The 21,749-nt window shown below is 34.7% G+C and overlaps 1 protein-coding gene across 2 annotated transcripts in view; it reads right to left on the reverse strand.

Annotated features, from left to right (window-relative positions):
- The window catches only part of Glra3 (glycine receptor alpha 3), a 152,299-nt gene that overhangs the window by 70,251 nt on the left and 60,299 nt on the right, over window positions 1-21,749 (reverse strand). For both annotated transcript variants that reach the window (XM_028757752.1, XM_028757753.1), the window contains exon 4: window positions 6,201-6,424. In XM_028757752.1, coding sequence (XP_028613585.1) covers window positions 6,201-6,424 — 224 coding nt within the window. The remainder of the gene's footprint in view (window positions 1-6,200; window positions 6,425-21,749) is intronic.

The following is a 21,749-nucleotide window of genomic DNA, read 5'->3' on the forward strand; positions in this document are numbered from 1 at the left end:
CTTGTGTGTTGTTGATTTATTGTCTGTTCATTTCAGTTTCCTGTGTCCCAGTGCCATTGCTCTTCTAAATTCAATTCAATTAATGGTTTCAGTGAGACTTAAAGAGGGAATACAGATGACAGCTTGAGTTCACTTGGTTGAACTTGCCAGGACCTTCTGCCTTCCTTAAACAGCCGGGGAAGCCAGATCTCACATGAAACGCCACAGATGCTCCATTTGCAAACTGAACAAGACTTGTTTTCTTGTACAGTTTTTTTTTCCTAACAAAGAAACTGATGATTTGGAGCATTTTAAGATTTCAAAGTCCTGTCAGGTATCCAAAATCAACTCACAAAAATTATTTTTTGTTTGATCATTTGATCCAGGATACAAGAATGACTGTTAACCAAAAGGACTTGTGTTTTATTTGAACTCATACTGAAAGATAAAAGATGCATTTCTAAATCATTCCATAACCTTTTCTCCAAATGTTAGAAGAAATGTAACTTATCTATAATAGATGATACCATTTACAAAAGAGATAAATTCAGCTTCTTCCTCTATTTTCAAACAAAGTATTCCAGCATTTTCAGGAAACACAGTAACACTGTCTTGATAATTATACTGAATTCTGTTTTAAATAAATGGTGATGCTTTTAGCATGATGGATTTCAACTGGAGAAATTGTTTCAGTCTTAAAGTCATGTAATCTTAATAAATACATCTGTTGTATTGGATGAATCTTCAGAATGGAAGGACCTCATGGTTTTAAGCTTCCAAGATTTTATATAGTTATCAAAAAGTTCTTCCTTACAAAAAATTCCTCCAGTTTATTAATGTGGAAATGCGCTATGTGAGCTTAGTTTTTCTTTTTTTAATTCACATTTATAACTTTCAGTGTATTTATAGGAGGAGGGTCCCATGCATGTCATGTGCACATGTGGAAGCCAGACCACAGGAAAAAGACAGTTGGTTCTTTTCTCTTAGCATTGGATCCTAGGAACCAAATTCATGTCTTCAGGCATTGTGAAATGTGCCTTAACTCACTGAGCCATCTTGCTAGCCCCAAACGTAGTTCTTTATGCTAATATTTTCCAACTCCAATAAAATTTATATGTAACCAAATATACATAATCATAATGTATATATTTCACATTCAGATGCATGCACACACACAGATTCATATACATATACCATATTTCAGTTCTATTAAATGAAATAATCTGTACACTAATTTGGAAAATTTTGCTTCCATTTTACCTGGTGTTATATTTTAAAGAAAATTTAATTTATTTGGATTAACTAATTAATTAATTTATGCATGTGCAGATATACACATGTAAATGGACAGTCCATAGCACATGAGTAAAGGAAATCTTGCTTGCAGTAGTCCATTATCTCTTTCCATTTTGGGGACTGAACTCTAGTTCCTAGATTGGCATCAAGCATCTTTCCTTGCTGAGCCATCTCCCCAGCTCTGGTGCTTCTTCATCTTTTCTTTCTTTTTTTTTTTTTGCAAATATAACCTCTATCACAAAAAGGTATATGGACAAGTTAACACTTTTATCAGAAAAATATAATTGACAAAGGTACATTTTTGACGTTCTGATTATCACACTCATAAATGTTAATATAGCAAGCAAGCACTGTTCCATAGAACCACATTAGCAGCAGCAAAAATACAAGCTTTAAATTATCTGGGAAGAATTAAATTTGTTAAATGTATACCCTATGATGGATTTATTGAAAATTACCATGAGTCTACAATCCAGAGAAGTCAGAATGACAGGAAAAAATTAATGGAATCAGTCACATACTATATGTATTTGTTTTATAAGTAATTCATAGCTCGTTGTTTAAAATTCAAATAACATAAATTTACTTAAAATCTCAATCATAAATCTTACTAATTTGCTTTTAATTATTTAAATTTTATATTCATTCATATGTGTATGTTTGTAAGTATATGTGTACTTGTGAGTACAGTTGTATGAGGGCCGAAGTCTTAGTTGTTTGTTATTCCTAAAGCCTCAGGTACCGTCCTCCATTACTCTTTCCTTCTTTTACTTCCTTCTTCTTCTTTTGGCCTACAACTCAACAAGTAGGCTAGGCTGACTGACTAGCGTGACTAGTAAGGCTCTGGACCAGTCTATTCACCTCCCTAGCTATATATATAAATGACATAATGATTTATATCCTATATAGATATATGTAAGTATTATATACATTACTGATAGATATTTATATAATTACATTATTTATATTCTTTTCCTCTATCCAAAGTCTCCAATATATATTTTCACTCTTTCAAATTTATAGCCTTTTAAAAATTATATACATATATGGGAGTCTACTCCATGCTCCAAAACTATATACATTTTATGTACATAACTATATTTATACATATAGAATTTTTAATTAAAATAAACATAAGATGTTTCCATTTAAATTTAAATATGTATTGTAGGCAGCTGCTATTCAATATATTCATGGCTAGTTTAGATAAAGTATTTAATAATATGAATCTATGAGTTCAACCATGTTCTTTTAATATATATATATGTGTATATATATACACATATATATATGTTTTGCCTCTGTGCATATTTGTATATCACATGTTTGTCTAGTACTGTGAGCGTCATCTGTGCATGTTTATTGAGAATCACACTCACACCTGGGTCATCTGGAGGAGCAGCCAACTGTCTTAACTGCTGAGCTATATCTCAGACTATTTACTCATGCACTTATTGATAATCATATACACTACTTTGTTGTTGCTGCCACAAGAGGTTCTTTTGTGTGTAAATTTAACAAACACAGATTATGTATGTAGATTCCTAGAAATAAAATTACAAAAATTGAGGTACATATGAGTCTTATCATGTCTAAACAGAGCATCTTGCCAACATGTGTCAACTGAGTTAACACTGAATATCATGAGCATTATTAATTTCTTTTTTAATGAAAATAATCACCTGATTGAATTTGAGAATCACCAGTAACATGTTAAAATTTATTTTTTGTATGTCTCATTTGTTACTTATATTATCTTTCTGTATCAATTAATTTAAGATAAATTGTTAAGATAATTTAATAAACTCAGGATTAGAAGGAAAAAAACCTATTATATTAACTTTATTGCCATTTAGTTTGTCTTCTAAAATTTCATTGATGTAGAGGAATTTTAATCCAGCAATTGGCTGCTCTGGGAAGGGATCACATCTAAAGACCTTCTAGGTCTATGTGATCTGCCTGGAATACAGACATGCCTCCTTTAATCCCAGGAGACAGAGGCAAGCAGATCTCTGAGTTCAAGACCAGCATGATATAGAACAAGTTTTAGATAAAGAAAAGTTTAGTTCCATGTGTGATGGTGCATGCCTTTAATCCCAGCACTCAGGAGACAGAGGCATGAAGATCTCCGAGATCTAGTCGGTCAGTCTGGTTGAGTCAGTACATTGAGAGGGAGTAAAGTGGAGTGTAGTTGTTGGCAGTTCAGTTCCTGGAGTTCGAGGCAGATTTTATAGTTTTACAGAGACAGGTAGAGAAAACAAGCTAGACACAGGTGAAGACAAAATGAGCCAGAGAATGAGAAGGAGTTAGAAGATTAGAATATATGGCCAGAGTTAGCTTGAGGCCAAGCAGAGCAGTTCATTCAGAAGCTGAGAGAAATCAGTTTGGATCAGTCAACTTGGAAAGAGATTTTGGTCAGAACAACTGATTTGAACCAGCCAGCCAGAGTTCAGGAAGAACTAGAAAGGGTGAGCTTATTCAGCATTAATCCTCTGAGACAGCCATTATATCAGCCAAATAAGAGATACATTTACACCTTGTCCCTTCTTTTACTAGTTTTTTCTGCTAGAAAACTTCCTTAGCTAGACTTTTAGACTAAATTTACTTCTAATAATTTCCTACAACTTCTTTCATCTATGGAAACTTCCAATTCCTTTTCATTTTGAAGGATGTTGTGTTTTCAGTACTAAAATTATACTTCTTTGCTGATGCTCTACATTTTTTTTATTTAAGCCAAGCTAATACTTTGCTCATTGAAAATATTTACCATGGCTGCATCTCATCTAATATTTAGTGTGCCTGTCATATTGATATTTGGTATTAATTCTCTTTTTCTTCTTGTATGTGACTTTTCTGGTGTTTTATATGATAAATGAATTTTTGTCTAAAGTATAGGCATAGTTATATTATTCTGTTGTACTCTTAATCTCGTTTTAACTTTCTGTTTTAACTGTATTTCTCTGACACTGCTCTTCCAAACAACAGGGAAGGTTGCTACTTGATTACTACCAATGGAAAGTAGAAATCAAAATTTTCTAGCAAATATCATATAGACCTGTGAGTGAATAGCCTTAGTTACCCCCACTGACACCATGGATAGAGTGGCTTTATTATTAAACAGTGGATTGCCCATCTTGAGTTTCAATTAAACTCATCTGATACTAAATAAACACAGAGAAAGGATTTGTTTTTTGATGGGCCACTATAGTTCTATATTGGGATCTTTCATAATACTTTAGTCTGGGAGGGCGACCATAGGCTGGGGCATTAAATGTTGACCTGACTCTTTTTTTCTCAGACACTGACTGTACTTACAAAATAGGATAACTCATTTTGGTCCTTCAAGATTGGAAGCCTAGGCTCACATGCTGAGCATGTTGGCTTTAAGATAACCTGAGGCAGTGTCACATTTTGTGTTCTCACTGTTGTTCACTATTTGGCTGGACTGTTGAAATTGATTAACTTTTTTTTTCTCTTGGTAGGATGCTGCTTTCCAACCTAGAGTAGCTAGAGGAAATAAGCTTTGGCTGTGACTTATTTTGTCAGCACTTATTGGTGATTCTGTGTTGACAGTTTCTTCATTTCTAAGTCTGGGATATAGAAGTCCAAAAAGGGTCAGGAATCATTAATGTTGCATGGTTCTTAGACTTCAGTCTGTGGTGAGCTTGTCTGCTTCATCCATCTCTGAGTGTGTCTTCTAGTTGGCTATATGCATTGTGTACAGAGCTGTTATTTGTATTTAGGTAGAATAGGAAAATATTTTTTTTCTGACACAACTACGAAGTGGTTAAACTCTTGCTTTTCTGATTACTTATTTTGACAATTTCCCAAAAGATTTTAGATCTCTTTTGTCTAGAAAAGGGCTCCCTATGGAGCTATTCTTTTATATAGGAAGTTCTTAATTAGAGAACAGTTCAAGCACTTTCTTTATATCATGAATATCACAGACTTACAGGTATTTAGAAATCTGAAGAAATTGCCAGTTAATGGTAGACACTTTTAGGGCACAAAAATAATGTATTAAAAAGAAGCATAGGCACATGAAATAGGAAAATATGAATAACCATCAGGGTACACTAGGATAAAGTTATAAGGAGTAAATACAGGACAAAGTACTCTTGGAAAATCCCTTGGCAGGAACGTTTTAAAATAACCACTACAAATTAAATTCATTTTCTGTACTTATTCTACCACTTGGTAAAAATAGAAACACCTTTAACATTGTGAAGGTAAGATGAAAATAAAAGACCTCTATTCCTTATGAAAAAAAATTCACACGAATAAGAACAGAAAGAGTTAATTTTATGCCTAAAACCAATATACATCTAATTGTTTTATATTTAGAAACATGCTACTGTTGATACAAACATTTCAACAACAGCATGCTAGTTTCAGCACAGCATTTTCTTCATGAGAAAGATGTCATGAATTCTGTCCTTGACATTTTGTTTATCACAGCTAAGAAAATAACTGTAGACCAATTTTGGAACAATAATTCATATAGTTTGAAAGACATTTCAAATGTGCAGCTGATAAAGTATATTCCTGTAAGTAGCTGTTTTTCTATTTCCTGCACCTGTACCTGTTTGCTATCTAATGACCCACCAAAGTTGAGTAAATTCTAGAGCCTTGATATGTGACCCAGATGTCTTTCAATTGCCTTTGTGAATGTTGCCAACTTGCTTATTTAGTAATCATTACTGACTTGTTAAGATGGACTTTTGGGATTCACATTGTCACTGTATTATATATTTAAGACTGTTATCGATTAGATAAATTTGGAATATCACTTGCTAGCACAAAAGGGGAACAATGGTTTTACCCCAACGTTTCAAAACTACATCAATAGCTATAAAGAAAGCAAACAAAATACAAACCCACAATACCTCATTTTAGTAATATTGACCATCTAAGTCTGTCCTTACCTTATTGAGTAAAGAACATTTCCGTTTTTGAAAATTCTTAGCAGCTTGTTATCTGTGGTGACTTCGTGGAAGTTAGCCCCCTTCTCATTAGCAAAGAACAAGTCAGGTTTCCAAATGGAATCCAGCATGGATGGATCAAGGTCTAACGAGTCATCAGGATATTCACTGTATGCAAGACGAGGATCATTCCACTTCTGCCGAAGAAAAATATTTACCCTGTAATCCTGAGAGAAAGAGACAGAGGAAGAGGGAAGAGAGGGATGGAGGGAGGGAAGGGGAGAGAGAGAGAGAGAGAGAGAGAAAGAGAGAGAGAGAGAGAGAGAGAGAGAGAGAGAGAGAGAGAGAGAGAGAAGTTTAAGAAATATAATATACCAATGTCTGTCAATATAGCTTAACCAATTGCAATATGGAGCACTATGGAATATGTAAAAGATGGAAAAACTACACATACAGGAATGTTTTGCTGTTTCGACTATGTCTTTTATGACCCACAGGCCTTCTATGAAAGGGCCACACAGAGTGACATTTTATCACATTTTGTTTTTCTCTTCAAATGTTACTTTCCTGGTTTGTCATAGTAAAATCTTAGATAATGATCACATATTTGAAGCCAAATGTTTTCTACATTACACTTATTTTTAGAGTCATGTCTTTTAGATATCTAACAAAATTAAAAATTCTATTTGTGAAAGCTTTCTATGATAGAAAATAGCCATGTATTTTTTTTATAATTATGATACACAATTTTAATTTTACTTTTTAAGACAAGGTCTCACTATGCCATCTTGGCAGGTAGGCCTCAGACTCATTATGTAGACCAGGCTGGGTCACAACTCATAGATTCTGTCTCTGCATCCTGAGTGCCGGGATTAAATGTGTGTGTACACATGCCTGGCATGATATACTTATTTAACATATAATGATGTTTAATATTAAACTTTGTTTAATATGACAAGTCCTCTAAAATGTTTTATTTAGGAAAAAACATGATTTGTGAGTACTAAAAGAATAATAATGGCTAATCCCAGCAACTATTTAAGGTGATTTTGATAGTGACATTTTTCAACTATACATTTTAAAGATTATTTTAAGAGTCAATATTTTCCACATAAGTTTAGCTTAGTGAGTACATGCATGGTTGCCTGCATGTATCCCTGTGTGTGTGTGTGGGGGGGTGTCATGCATATAAAGTATATAAAATATTATTTAAAAATTCCTTTTGTTTTTGTGTTTTTGAGCCAGAATCTCAGGTTGGCCTTCCACTTATGCAGTCCAGGATGATCTTGAGCTGCTAATCCTTACGTCTTCATCTCTCAGGTTAAAGAATTACTAATATACAGGACCATACCACATCATGTAGACTTTTGCATCATTAGTTTTCTCCTTATATTTTTAAAAAGGTGAAATATATAAACCTCATTAAATGTGATTTATGTACACGTTTGAAGAAACTTTCAGTTATCCAGAAACTGTTGGTGGTATACAGTGAATATAAAACCTATCTATTATCTTATTTCTTTAATATTCAGTATGGTAAGCAAGCCATACAAAGGGCAAACTCTCAGATGTTGTCTTTTAGGCAAATCAAATTCAGCCTTTGCTTTGAATGCTTAAAACATATATCCCTCTGGTCAGGATTTGGTGCTAATACTAAGCACCTCTAACTTCAACTAAACTTACATACCAGACGTTCCCCCCTCTGCCTGCTAGATGTTCCATGCATCTTCCTCTGTCTCTTCTTCTGGTTGTACTTTATCATCTCAAAAAAGAATATAAGCACTACTAAATGTATAGCATTTAGCAATATAATTTCTAAAAGAATTTTACAAAATTTCTTTTGAACATACTAATCCCATCTCCCAACTCTCCAAGATCCATCCTGTCCCTGCCCTTCACACCAAATGTTGTGTCCTCTTTTTATTATTATTTTTTTTAACATGGAAACTGTTTTGTTTAATTTTTTTCCTACCCAGGGATATGAGCAGATTCTGCTATCTATAGCTTTCACATGCACACATTTTTTTAATGTTTAAATAATTTATGCACCTATATTGAGTGCATATATACGTGTGTATGTATGTATGTATGTATGTGGTGTGTGTGTGTGTGTGTGTGTTTATATTCTTGTGTACATAGAGGCCAGGAAAAACTATCAGTTGTCTTATCTGTCACTTTTCATCTTTTTCATTTGAGAACCAATGTGGAGGAAGATACCTCTGTCTTTTTTATTAAACCCATACATTCCAATTCATGTTGTCCATATGTGCTTGGGTGTATGATTTTCTACTGCCATGCTTCCACCTATCATGAACAAATTTTTTTTTACAATCTTGTTTTTTTTTTTTTTTTTTGGTTTTTCGAGACAGGGTTTCTCTGTGTAGCCCTGGATGTCCTGGAATTCACTCTGTAGACCAGGCTGGCCTTGAACACAGAAATCCGCCTGCCTCTGCCTCCCAAGTGCTGGGATTAAAGGCGTGCGCCACCACCACCCAGCTAACTTATATTCTTAAAATCTACTTCCAGCATCAATCAATTATATGCAACTTCTCAGCTACAGATGGGAATTTGAGTGCATATTCCCTCTCCAACATGCTATTCCCTCTCTAACAGCCTTGGGATTACACAGATTTTAAGCATAATGTCAACTTATTTTTCAGTATGCATACATGTACATATATTTTAAGATATTTTAAACAATAGAATTCTGATTGTAATTAGAAAGGGTATGTGATTTGAATAAAAAGTAAAAATTCATAGACATATTGAAAAATTATCCAGAATTTCTGTTTTAAGGGATCCTAAGCAAAGTAGCTGCCAGAGTTTACAAGTAAACAGAAAATTATTATTTGTCGAAGAAATAATAAATATAACTCTCTCCAATATTCATCTAATTTAATTTTCTATAGTTTTCTAGTTTTGAAGAACTTCACGTCTGTGCATCACAAAACAGAACACTAATATTCTATGGTGATATAATTGTTTCTAGCACTTTCTCTGTAATATTCCCCATGTTGCCTGCACCATCTGCTTCAGGAGCATCCACAGGGAAGCTGGTCATCTGGGACCACTGATTCTGAAATAATGGCCTATTGGAAATGCCTCATTCATTCTTCAGCTACTAAACCAATAGGGAGGAAAGCCATTTTATATGAACTATTTGGAATCTTTAAAAGGTTATTTCAAAACACCCTCTGAGTTTCTCTTCATTATCCATATGTTTATTCTCTTTGAGAAGGTCAGAATCATTTATAAATTACCAAAAACTGTAAAAGAATATAGTTTTGTACCAATTCTGACATCAGACAAAACTAAGATATATTGATTAGAACATAAAATGTGCTAAATTGAAAGAAATACATTCTTTTTAATAATACACAATAACCTCTTTGTATAGTTAAGAGTTAGAGTCACAGATCAAGAACACCGTTCAATCCTTACACACACATGTCAGAATTGTTGAAAAGGCAAAATTATTTTCATGAACATTCTTCCAAAATTTAGAGGTTTATTTCAGTACAATGAGTTCATTCAGTTCAAATCAGTCTTAGTTTTTCAGGGGAACACTGGCACACAGCCAGTGTTTCTAGTAGCTACTGGATAACAGTGAAAAGTAATAATAACAATTGTTCTTTGGCTGAGAGGTGAAAGGCATTCCTTATGTGCCACACAAGTTCACCTCTGTTCACTTCCATTCTTATTCAATTCCATTTTACCTGTACATTATGTGTCTAATTGTCTTCCTTCTTTTCATTGGCCTGGATCAACAGGGAAAGCACATTCTCATAGCCAATTGTGCCAATAAACTGGTGGGTAGGAATCAAGAACAACTTTCTGCAGTATGCTCCTACCCACTATTTCATTTTATGTTATACCAAATAGGAAAACAAAGCAAGAATTCTTGTTTAGACATATTAGATATAGAAATCCTGCCACTACTACTATTTTCTGTCAAAAACCCAAATCTGCACCAGGAAGTTTTGCTCACTACAACTTAGAACACATTATTATACTTATTATAATACTTAGCTCTTTTATATCTTGATGGGAATCATAATTTGCATGTTAAAAATAACAACCACTCATGCATGCCATTCATTTGCAATATATATTTGACATTATGTGAGTATGATTTGCTTGTCATTTTAAGGATCCCATTAAACAAGTACCGTTCATCACCAGAAAAATGCAACTCAAATAATAAAAGGCGCTTGGCACTTTAAAGAAGGATAGGACAATCACTAAACATATTTCTAAAGATCTTCCAACTAGTACATTTCCTGAAATATTTTTGCAAACTATGATGTATGCAATAAGTGTTTAAGATATAGTGTTAGATGAATATAGAGTTAGCTATTAGTGGCATTTACTACTTTGATAATATTGTGTACACATAACAAGTATTAGTTCCAGATTATTTTTGTCACTCCAGGAGGGAAATTATTACACATTGTTCAGTCTTTTGTTTCTACTTTCAACCACTGATAACCAAGACACTACTGATAAAATGTAATTATCTTAAACATGAGTCTACCTGCTTTAGAACATAATCTTCAAATAAAATACTGAATAGATAGGAAGAGAATGGACAGCCTTGTTTTGTCCCTAAATTTAGTGGTATAGCTTCAAATTTCTCCACTTAATTTGATGTTGGCTATTGGCTTGCTGTATATTGCTTTTATTATGTTCAGCTATGTGTCTTGAATCCCTGATCTCTCCAAGTTTTTTAAATGAAGTGGTATTGGATTTTGAAAAGGGTTTTTCAGTATTAAATGAATAATCGTGGGATTTTTTTTGGTTTGTTTATATAGTAGATTACACTGATAGATTTTCATGTATTGAATTATTCCTGCATACCTGAGATGAAGCCTACTTGATTGTGGTGGATGATATTTTTGATGTGTTTTTGGATTCAGTTTGTGATAATTGTATTGAGTATTTTTGTGTTTATTCCTAATCACAACTGAAGTTCTCTATTTTTTCTTTTATTTATTGGATATTATTTTATTTGCATTTCAAATGATATCCATGTTATCCCCTTTCCTGGTCCCACCACCACCACAAAACCCCCTATCCCCTTCCCCTTCCCCTGCTTCTATGAGGGGCTTTCCCTACCCTCACCCATCCACTCCCACCTCCTTGTCCTCAAATTCACCTACACTGGGGCATCGAGCCTTCACAGGACCAGGAGCCCCACTGAGGCCTGACAAGGCCATCCTCTACTACATATGTAGCTGGAGCCATGGATCCTTCCATGTGTACTTCTTGGTTGGTGGTTAAGTCCCTGGGAGCTCTGGGGGCTCTGGTTGGTTGATATTATTATTCTTCCTTTGGTGTTGCAAACCTTTTCAGCTCCATCAGGCCTTTCTCTTATTCCTCCATTGGGGACCCCATTGGGGACCTCGTGCTCAGTCTAATGGTTGTCTGCGAGCATTTCCTCTGTATTTGTCAGGCTCTGGCAGAGGCTCTCAGGAGACAGCTATATCAAGCTCCTGTCAGAATGCACTTCTTTGCATCCACAATAGTGTCTGCGTTTGGTGACTGTACATGAGATGGATTGCCAGGTGGGACAGTCTCCGGATGGCCTTTCCTTCAGTCTCTGCTCCACACTTTGTCTATGTATTTGATCTCATGAGTATTTTGCTTCACTTTCTAAGAAGGACAGAAGCACCTTCTTCCTTCTTCTTGAGCTTCATGTGGTCTGTGAATTGTATCTTGGGTATTCTGAGCATTTGGGCTAATATCCACTTATCAGTAAGTACATACCGTGAATATTAGTGTGTGATTGGGTTACCTCACTTAGGATGGTATTTCCTAGTTCCATCCATTTGCCTAAGAATTTCATGAAGTAATTGTTTTTAATACCTGAGTAGTACTCCATTGTGCAAATGTACCATATTTTCTGTATCCAATCCTCTGTTGAAGGACATCTGATGTTCTTTCCAGCTTCCGGATATTATATATAAGGCTACTATGAACATGATGGAGTATGTGTCCTTGTTATATGTTAGAGAATATTTTGGGGTATATGCCCAGGAGTACTACAGCCGGATCCTCAGGTAATACTATGTCCAGTTTTCTGAGGAACCACCAGACAGATTTCCAGAGTGGTTGTACCAGCTTGTAATCTCACCAACAATGGAGGAATGTTCCTCTTTCTCCATATCCTCCCCAGCATCTGCTGTCATCTGAGTTTTTTATCTTAGTCATTCTGACTTATGTGAGGTGGAATCTCAGGGTTGTTTTGATTTGCATTTCCCTGATGACTAAGGATGTTGAACATTTCTTTAGGTGCTTCTTTACCCTTTGAGTATCCTCAGTTGAGAATTCTTTATTATTATTATTGTTATTATTATTATTATTTTAGCTCTGTACTCCATTTTTAATAGGGTTAATTGATTCTCTTGAGTCTAATTTCTTGTGTTCTTTGTATATATTGGATATTAGCCCTATATAGGATGTAGGATTGGTAAAGATCTTTTCCCAATCTGTTGGTTGCTATTTTGTCCTATTGACAGTGTCCTTTGTCTTACAGAAGTTTTACAATTTTATGAGGTCCCATTTGTTGATTCATGATCTCAGAGCATAAGCCATTGGTGTTCTATTCTGGAAATTTTCCTCTGTGCCCATTTGTTTGAGCCTCTCTCCCACTTTCTTCTCTATTAGTTTCAGTGTGTCTTGGATTTTATATGGAAGTCCTTGATCTACTTGGACTTGAGCTTCTACAAGGAGATAATAATGTGTTGCCTTGCATTCTTCTACATGCTGACCTCCAGTTGAACCAGTACCATTTGTTGAAAAATGCTCTCTTTTTTCCACTGGATGGTTTTAGCTCCTTTGTCAAAGACCAAGTGACCATAGATGTGTGGGTTCATTTCTAGGTTTTGAATTCTATTCCATGAAGTTCTCTATTTTTGTTGGGTCTTTTTATGTTTTAGGTACCAGAGTAATTGTAGCCTAGTAGAATGAATTAGGTAGTATTCCTCTTGTTTCTTTTTTGTGGAAAAATTTGAGGATTGTTGATACTAGCTTTTCTTTGAAACTTTGGTAGAATTCTACATGAAGACAACCTAGACTTTGGCTTTGTTGTTGTTGTTGCTGCTGCTGCTGTTTGCTGTTTGTTTGTTTGTTTTTGCTTTTGGCTGAGAGATTTATGATAATTGCTTCTATTTCTTTAGGGGTTATGGGAATGATTAGATAGTTTACCTGATTCTGATTTAACTTTGATAAGTGGTATCAGTCTATAAAATCATCTATTTTGTTTAGATTTTCCAGTTTTGTGGAGTGTAGACTCCTAAGAAACCCAAGATCCAAAGGGACATTCATGCTGTGTACTCACTTATAAGAGTTTATTATCTATAAAACACAGAATACCCATCATATATGCCATAGACCCAAAGAAATTAAACAGGAAGGAAGGCCCAAGAAAGTATGTTGAATCACACTTGGAGGGGAAACAAAACAATCACAGGATGCAGGAGGAGGGAAGGAAGTGAATGGAAGTGGGCAGGGGGAAGATGGAGATACATGTGAGGAGAATCAGGAGAGAGATAGGGGAGGGCCAGGAAATGGATGGAAACCTGCAGCTGCCAGGGTTGGGGGAGTGGGGAGAATCTTTAGCAAATCCCAGAGACCTGAGATGGGGGAGGCTCCCAGGATTCAGTATGGATGACTTTAACCAAGATGCCTAAAAGCGAGGATATGTAACCTGAGAAGCTACCCCCTATAATCAGGCAGGACCCCCAATAGAGGGATAAGGACAACTGACCCATAAAATTTTCAACCCAAAATTTGTCCTGTCTAAAAGAAATTCAGGGAAAAAGATAGAGCAGCGACTGAAATAATGGCCAATCAGTATCTGGCCCAACTTGAAACATATCCCATGGGCAAGCATCAATCTCTGAAATTATTAGTAATACTCTCTTATGCTTACAGACAGGAGCCTAGCATAACCATACTCTGAGAAGCTTTATTCAGTAGCTTATTGAAACAGATGCTGATATCCACATCCAAACATTGGATAAATGTTGGGGATTCTTATGGAAGAGTCGAGGGAAGGATTAAAGGCCCTGAAGGAGATGAGAAGCTCACAGGATGACTAACAGAATCACCTAACCAGGACTTCTGGGAGCTCTCAGAACCTTAGCCACCAACAAAGAGCACAGTGGAATGCAGCCCCTGGCACATATGCAGCAGATGTGTAGCTCAATCTCTATGTGGGTCCCCCAACAACAGGAGTGGAGGCTCTCCCTAAAACTGTAGCCTCACTGTGGTATCCATTATCCAATAAGGCTGCTTTGTCTGGCCTCAGCCCGAAATGATCTACTAATTGGTAGAGATGTGATGGACCAGATTGGGGAGATTACACGGGGTGGGGGGCACATTCTCAGAGAAGGGAATGGAGGATAGAGGATGGGGATGGTCTCAGTGAGGGGGGCATCAGGAGAGGGCAGCGCTTGGGATGTAAATAAATCAACTAATGAATTCATTAATAATTTAAAAGAGAACACAATCATCCTAAGATTCAGGATTCTGTTTAATCATGTAAAAAATTTCCAGCTTGATCTTTATGACTAACACATTAAACGATGGTGATGTCTAACAGTCAAAGTGTCACTATACATTTCCAGCAATTAGGTTTTATTTAGTATCATATGTAATTTGAGATTAGTATTTTATAAGTAACTAGCTAACGGTTTCTTTTGAGTCTATGTAGCATAAAAATTTAACAAAGGTAATTATGTAAGCCAACATTCTTTACTTCAAAACATTCTACTTTAAAGTCATTTATCTAGATTTATGGTACTAGATGAGTTTGTAAATGACTTGTAGGCATAACCCCCAGGCATGATAACCTGAGTTCTGTCCCTCATATTTACACATTTGTTTTTTTTTAAAGACAGCTTGGTGATACACACTTTTAATTCCAGTGCTTCAGGGGGAGACAGGTAGATTACAGAGGCTCACTGACCAATCAGACTACTCTACTCAGCAAGCTCCTGGTTCATTAATTTGATTCTAAAATCAATATGGGCAACACCTAGGAAATGATGCCCAAATGTATTTCTGGCTTTATACATACATACATACATACATACATACATACATATATACATACATACATATACATACTTACATATGCACACACATAGAGTATCTAGATTTTGCTATATACATGCATATTTTCAAAGCATAATTTCTTATTTATTATACTATTTACACTTTAAAACATCAGTGTTTTCTTAATACACCAGCTTTGTGTTTGATGAAAACTCACAGTTTAGTAAACATAAACGGAAGAAAAGATATTATTGGCAAATAAAATTTGAACAAATAAAGAAAACATTGTGATGATTATATTGAATATTTTAAATAGTTTGGAATACCATTGACTTCATTTAAAATATACAATATTATTTACATTTCTAAAGTTGAAGTACATTGGAATTTTATAGTCAATGAGAGCTTATATGGCATACACAATTTACTATGTAGTATTTATTACATGCTGAAGATTCAGAAACATTGTTCCATTTTGTAAAAGTTTTAGAGAGAGTTAAACAGTGTTCAGACAAAATTAAATTGTTTTGCATTTGTTTTTCTTCTGAGCAATTCTGATAATTCTTTAGAAGCTGTTTATTGATTTGGAGAGTGGCCAAGAAGCTATGCGGAGTTTGCCCAGTGTACCATACAGATGCAATGGAATTAACTTCTTTTTAGAAACCATTATTGAGTGTTTCAGGCTTACTTACAGACTTCTTGAGGATAACAGACAAAATTTCTGCTGCTTCTGAATCAAATGAAGTAAATGCTTAATTTTTTTTACAATTGAATGATACCTAAATAGTATATAAACAATCTAAAACAAAACAAAACAGAACTACAAGGGAGTTGTAATGATCCTTTAAATATTTTATTTCCTGGGTAGATAATATAATACTAGCATTATTTCATACATGTATATATACATATACATGTATAATTTAAGATATGTCATTTTTCCTTCCTATTCCTCCCTAAATCCTCTCCCATGTTCTCATCTCCGTAACTCTCAAATTTATGTGTAGTTTATATATATTATCTGATAGTTGAATATAATGTGTTATGGTAGGTAAAGATAAGTTACCAAACTGTGATATGTTTTCATTTTTCATACTTGTACCTGGTAATGTCTCTCATGTTCTATTTGAATACAGTGTGAGAATGTTAGTATACTATAATGGAACATAAAGACTAGTTCAGACCTAGCATCAAACTGGTGGTAAATCTGAGAAGCGTAAGCACCATCATTCCATTTCCAGATCATCATTTTGTCCTGATCTACTTCTAAATCTACTGATATATTGATTTTTCTCTAAAATTGGATTAGTATTTGCACTTGATTACTTTCCTAACAGAAAAAGTTATTTTAACTTACTAAATTCCCAGAGATTGAGAGCATTAAGTTGCTTTACTAATGTCACATGACAGGCAAGCATTAAACCTGAGATTTTGTCATTTTTCCTTCAGGTCAAGGACTAACTCAGTATGCTACACAATGTACTGCCTTTTGCAAGTGATGTTGTCTCAAAAGCAAGGTGTCCTTTGTGGAAGCAGATTATTATCTGTCAGGTACGGAGTCTATCCCACTCATGGATTAACACTATGTGACCTTTATTGACACCATGTGGAAATGGCCCTGTAGCATGTTTTTCTCACCTACAGAGCATCATTTTTTGCTCACTTGGAAGCAATATTCTGTTGATAAAAAAGAAACATTTTAGTTGTGATGATAAAGTGCTCCAGCAGTCTTTGCTGAGCAGTCTAGAATGATATTTTCTTACAGTTCTTTTGTGACTTCTAAGAACTGATTTTTAAACTATATTAAGTAAACTTATACCTCAGGTTATTTCTTCGGCTTTGAATGAAAGCACTTCTTTTTTTTGAATACAAAGGATAATTGCTAATATGTATAAATATTGTAGCATGCTTTATGTAAGTGATGATTTAAAAACTTATAACAGAGCAATGGTCAAATCCAAGTGTGACAAAATCAAAAATTATTTCAACATTTTTTAAATATAAACACAAAAATGGTAGGACAATAATATTCTTTGTTAAGAAGCTGAAAAGATAAAATTGAATCAGTGGATTGGGTATTTATGTGCATATCGACAAGAGGCTCTCTTAATTCATTTGGCTTAGAAGATTGCATTATTCAGAGCTTTAATAAGCTATTTTGAGAAATAAGATTTGAAGAGGTAAGGCAATAAAACCACTTTCAATGGCTGAATTCTCCAGAATGAATTAAGTTTTAGAACACATTCCTCCATGACCAGAGTAGTAAAAATTGTCAAAGGCAAATAACGTAACCCTGATAAGTAATGAGAAATAAAAGTCCTATAAAGGATAGAAGATTGCAAAATAAGATTGCCTGCATCAGAATAAAATAGTTATTCAGTTTTTATAGTGGATAATACTTCTCATGGCCAAATTTAAGAAGAAAGAAACGTTTTCTTTTTCTCTTTTAAATTATGTTTTGTTTTTACTTTCTTGTTTTGAGTTGAAAGGAAGGTAGACTAATTCAGACTCATAAATAAAGAAATTCAAATCTTATTTATCAAAAATAGCTAATTAAAGCTTCTAACAAAGGACTCTTCTATTGCCAAATGAATTATGCAAACCCATTGTCAATACGCACATAGACACTGAACCCACTGATTCAATTTAGCCCATCAACTTCCTAACAAGGAAAATTGTTATCCTTCCATTGGTTTGCTGTAAAATTTCATCTTTGTATAAGATAGATAATTGAGTGAATATGAGGATGTGTAAAAATAGGTCCAGGTTATTATTAAATTAGAAATTTAATGATAGGCGAGTTTTTTTATCTAACAAAAATAAAAAAGACATGTCAAAATATTTTATTAATTCCTCTATCATTTCATACAAGTTTTATTTGTATTCACCATTCCTCCATAAGGCTTCATACTGTCAATCCTTTGCCCTTCTCACTCATCTTTGTGCTTTTTGCCACATCAAGGTCAGTTTGTGGTGCCCAGATATTCTTGGAGTTTGTTTGTGTTTGCCTTCCACTAGATGGTCCTAGACTTATCAGGGGCTACATTCTTAGGCAAAAACCATTCTTACTCTCACAGAATACATCAATTACCAATAACTCTACTGCTAGTGATGAGAATGTGTCCTGTCTTCGCATCTCCATGCTGGGAATTTCTCTTCTTGGGTTTCCATAAGGCTTGGGTATGCTGTCACGAAAGTTGTATGTTCTTATGCTCAGCTGTCCTTCTGAGTCCTGAAGACACTTTTCTAGTAGTCATCTACTTTCTCTGGCTCCTGTGGTCTATCTTCTTTGTTCCATATACTATTGTAAGGCAGATAAACTTCTACTTACTTTTATTACCCACAAGAAGGAATTTATTAATGTCAAAATTTGAAACTAGTTAGCCTAATTTTACTCAGTTTAAGATAACAGGATATATGTAAATATACATACATACATACATACATACATACATATATACATACATACATACTTATGTACATGTGTACATATGTATATATACAAAGCAATATGCATTAAGATATAAATCTTTATAATAAACTAGATACAAACAAAGACAAAACTCTATTTTGTTCCAGGTGTGACATACTTAACTAGAAAAAAAATCTCTATTTTGAAACATAAATCTTCCAGTAAATATAGATGAATGTAATGTATTTTGAGAGTTTATTTTCTAATTGTTGAAAAGCTTCTAAATAAAATCTTAAAACAGCCCAGAACAAGTGTGCATAACCCAGATACATCTATGGCAGTTTCTTAGCAAAATTTATAACTTACAAAAACAGAGTTTTTAGCCTAAACAACTGCATATAAAGAAGAAAACTGCTAAATAAAATGTTTCACTGTTCCCAAGACTAGAAGATTCATCTGCAGCTAACTACATTGAGGCAGCAACAGAGACCAAATAATCCAGCAGTCATGATGGAGCCTTCTCCAGTTCAGGCTCTGCAGTGATTCTAAACTTTGGAACTCAGGCTTAATCCCATACTGTGGATTGACTAATGAAATGCCTTTCCGTCGTCAGTTCCCTACTGCCTAAATCTTCTAGTGGGCAGTCATCAAACCTTCTCCCTCTCCACTGCTCTCTCTCCTGGTCTCCCATGCAGTAATTATAGTAGAGTATCTTCATGTCTGTATGTCATGCCTAGTTTTCAAGTTTCCAGAGTAGCCCAGTCTCAAGCAATAGGCCCCCTCTCAAGACAATACTAGATTACAGTTCTCTGAGAGAGAACAACAGAATAGATTTTTTTCTTGTTTCCCATCAGATATATAGGAGGGATCACCATTTTATCAAATTTCTCTACTAGAATAAAAATTTATGAGAACTGGAGGGTCATCTTGTCATTAGTACCGCTCAAGTATTGTCACTGGAACTACCCAATGTCTTTATGTTTATGGTTTTGGGTTCCCTTCCCTACAGGAGGTAAGAGTAGGAACTGCTGTCTTGTTGTCTCTTATATCATCCTTTACACAATTCCTATCTCTAGCTCTTGAGATTACCAACTATCCTTTGTTACCAAGTCTTCTCATTTCTAGAGTGGCTCAGAAGAAGCTGTTTATTCAACTTCTACATTGTTGGCAGCAGTCAGTGGAGAGATGTGTGATCCAGGAAAGTGCTGTGAGTGAGATTTAGTGCTCAACCAGGAATAGAGCATCTTGCTTAAACTCACCACCCATCACCACCAAGGCTCAGGGAGTATCTCAGAAAAGGAGACTGAAAAAAATTTAAGAGCTGGATTATGGGGGGAGGATTGTTGTCTTCTGGGTATGATATTAGCATCACAGCAACTAGCGAAGATGGTATAGATGGTCCTCAGGATTCTCCCTATACTGAAGATGTATTGGCAGTGGATAATTGCTGAGGGTGGAGGATAATTATTTATTGAGAATATTACAAATGATAATATTTATGCTCTAGAGAATGTCCAATAGAGATTCATATATTTATGCTCTAGAGAATGTCCTATAGAGATTCATATATAGGCAGCACAAACTATGTTTAGTGATCAAAAAACTTAGAAAATTACTCAAACCAATTCTGTTGCCGTTGGAAAAAAATATAAAGAATGAAATTTGCAGAGGAGTTTTGAGAATATTTTTACCATATATTGAAAAGCTATGATTCAATAATGCTTAGATGAGTGTAATAAAAATATAAAATATCACAGACTATAAATGAAATAAAAGTCTTCCTTGCGTCAGAATGGGAAAGAAATCTGAAAGACCTATGAATGTATCTTTAGTTAATGCAGATGACTATTTGTACACATGAACACATATAAAGTTTTGAAAATAACATCTGGAACAGATACATCATTAAAAATAACAAAAGACAAAATATAATTTGACTTTCATCTTTATGTATTAATAATTTTTCAAATGAATAGATAAATAATGTTATGTTACTTTTTTTCTCAGAATATATCCCGGTTTTGTACATCCTATGTACCATTGAACAAAGATAGATTACTTTGTGCTAACTGTACTCATGAATACCGTATAAATATATATACTGGGAGCTGGGAATATCGCTACTTGACAGACCATTTTCCCAGCATGTGTAAAATCATGAGTTTGGTTCCAGGACCACAAAAACAATAACTACAATTATCAAATATGCAATTTTGAATATCCAATTTCAAGGACAAATGTTGTTCTCAAGGGAATAGAAAAGTGATTCTTTGTGTTGAGAAAAATCATCCCTTCCTGAAATACTCATCATAGATAAATAAATCTTTATTATAGATGAATTGTTAAATTTTCATAGGTAGGGTAATTAAGTGGGAAAGTGTATAAAAGGGATCTGTAGGGAGATATAGTGAAAAAAAAGGCACTTATGAACCATCATCCTAATGAGTAAAACAAAGAGGAGATGGAAAATGTGTTTGTTTCTCTTTTCATGTCTGCTGTCAAGTATTGATTAATAATTTTAATTTCATGCTGCATTGGATAAAGGATAGCCATTATCTTGGTAGCTACTTACAATAGAATAAAGAGTCAAATATATTTAGAGGTGAATTTTTTTTGCCTGTTGTAGTTGTTTTTCTAAATGTTTATTTAAAACATTTGATAAATTCTAATTCAATAAACAATCATTGAAAAAAGTGAGTAGAAATCACATGAGTATTGTGTATATAAGAAATTGCAATAAAGATCAGGGTAACGTGAAAAAAGGAAACCCAAGGCAAAGGAAGACTTCCAACAGAGCATTGGATTAAGTCTGTTTCCTGTTGGCTCAGATTGGAGTCTGGCTAGTTTAGCAAAGAGCTCTGGTAGAGTCCAGAAGCAAGGCTTCTTTGTGAGAGCAAAGGTGAATAATGGGGGGGGGAAGAAGAGAGAGAGAGAGAGAGAGAGAGAGAGAGAGAGAGAGAGAGGAAGGGAAGGAGAGGGAGAGAGAGGGGAGGAGGGAGGGAGGGAGGGAAGGAGGGAGGGAGAGGGAAAGAGAGTATCAGAGAGAGAGAGAGAGAGAGAGAGAGAGAGAGAGAGAGAGA

The sequence above is a fragment of the Grammomys surdaster genome, unplaced genomic scaffold (genome assembly GCF_004785775.1).
Source record: "Grammomys surdaster isolate TR1022 unplaced genomic scaffold, NIH_TR_1.0 126182, whole genome shotgun sequence".
Classification (NCBI taxonomy): domain Eukaryota; kingdom Metazoa; phylum Chordata; class Mammalia; order Rodentia; family Muridae; genus Grammomys; species Grammomys surdaster.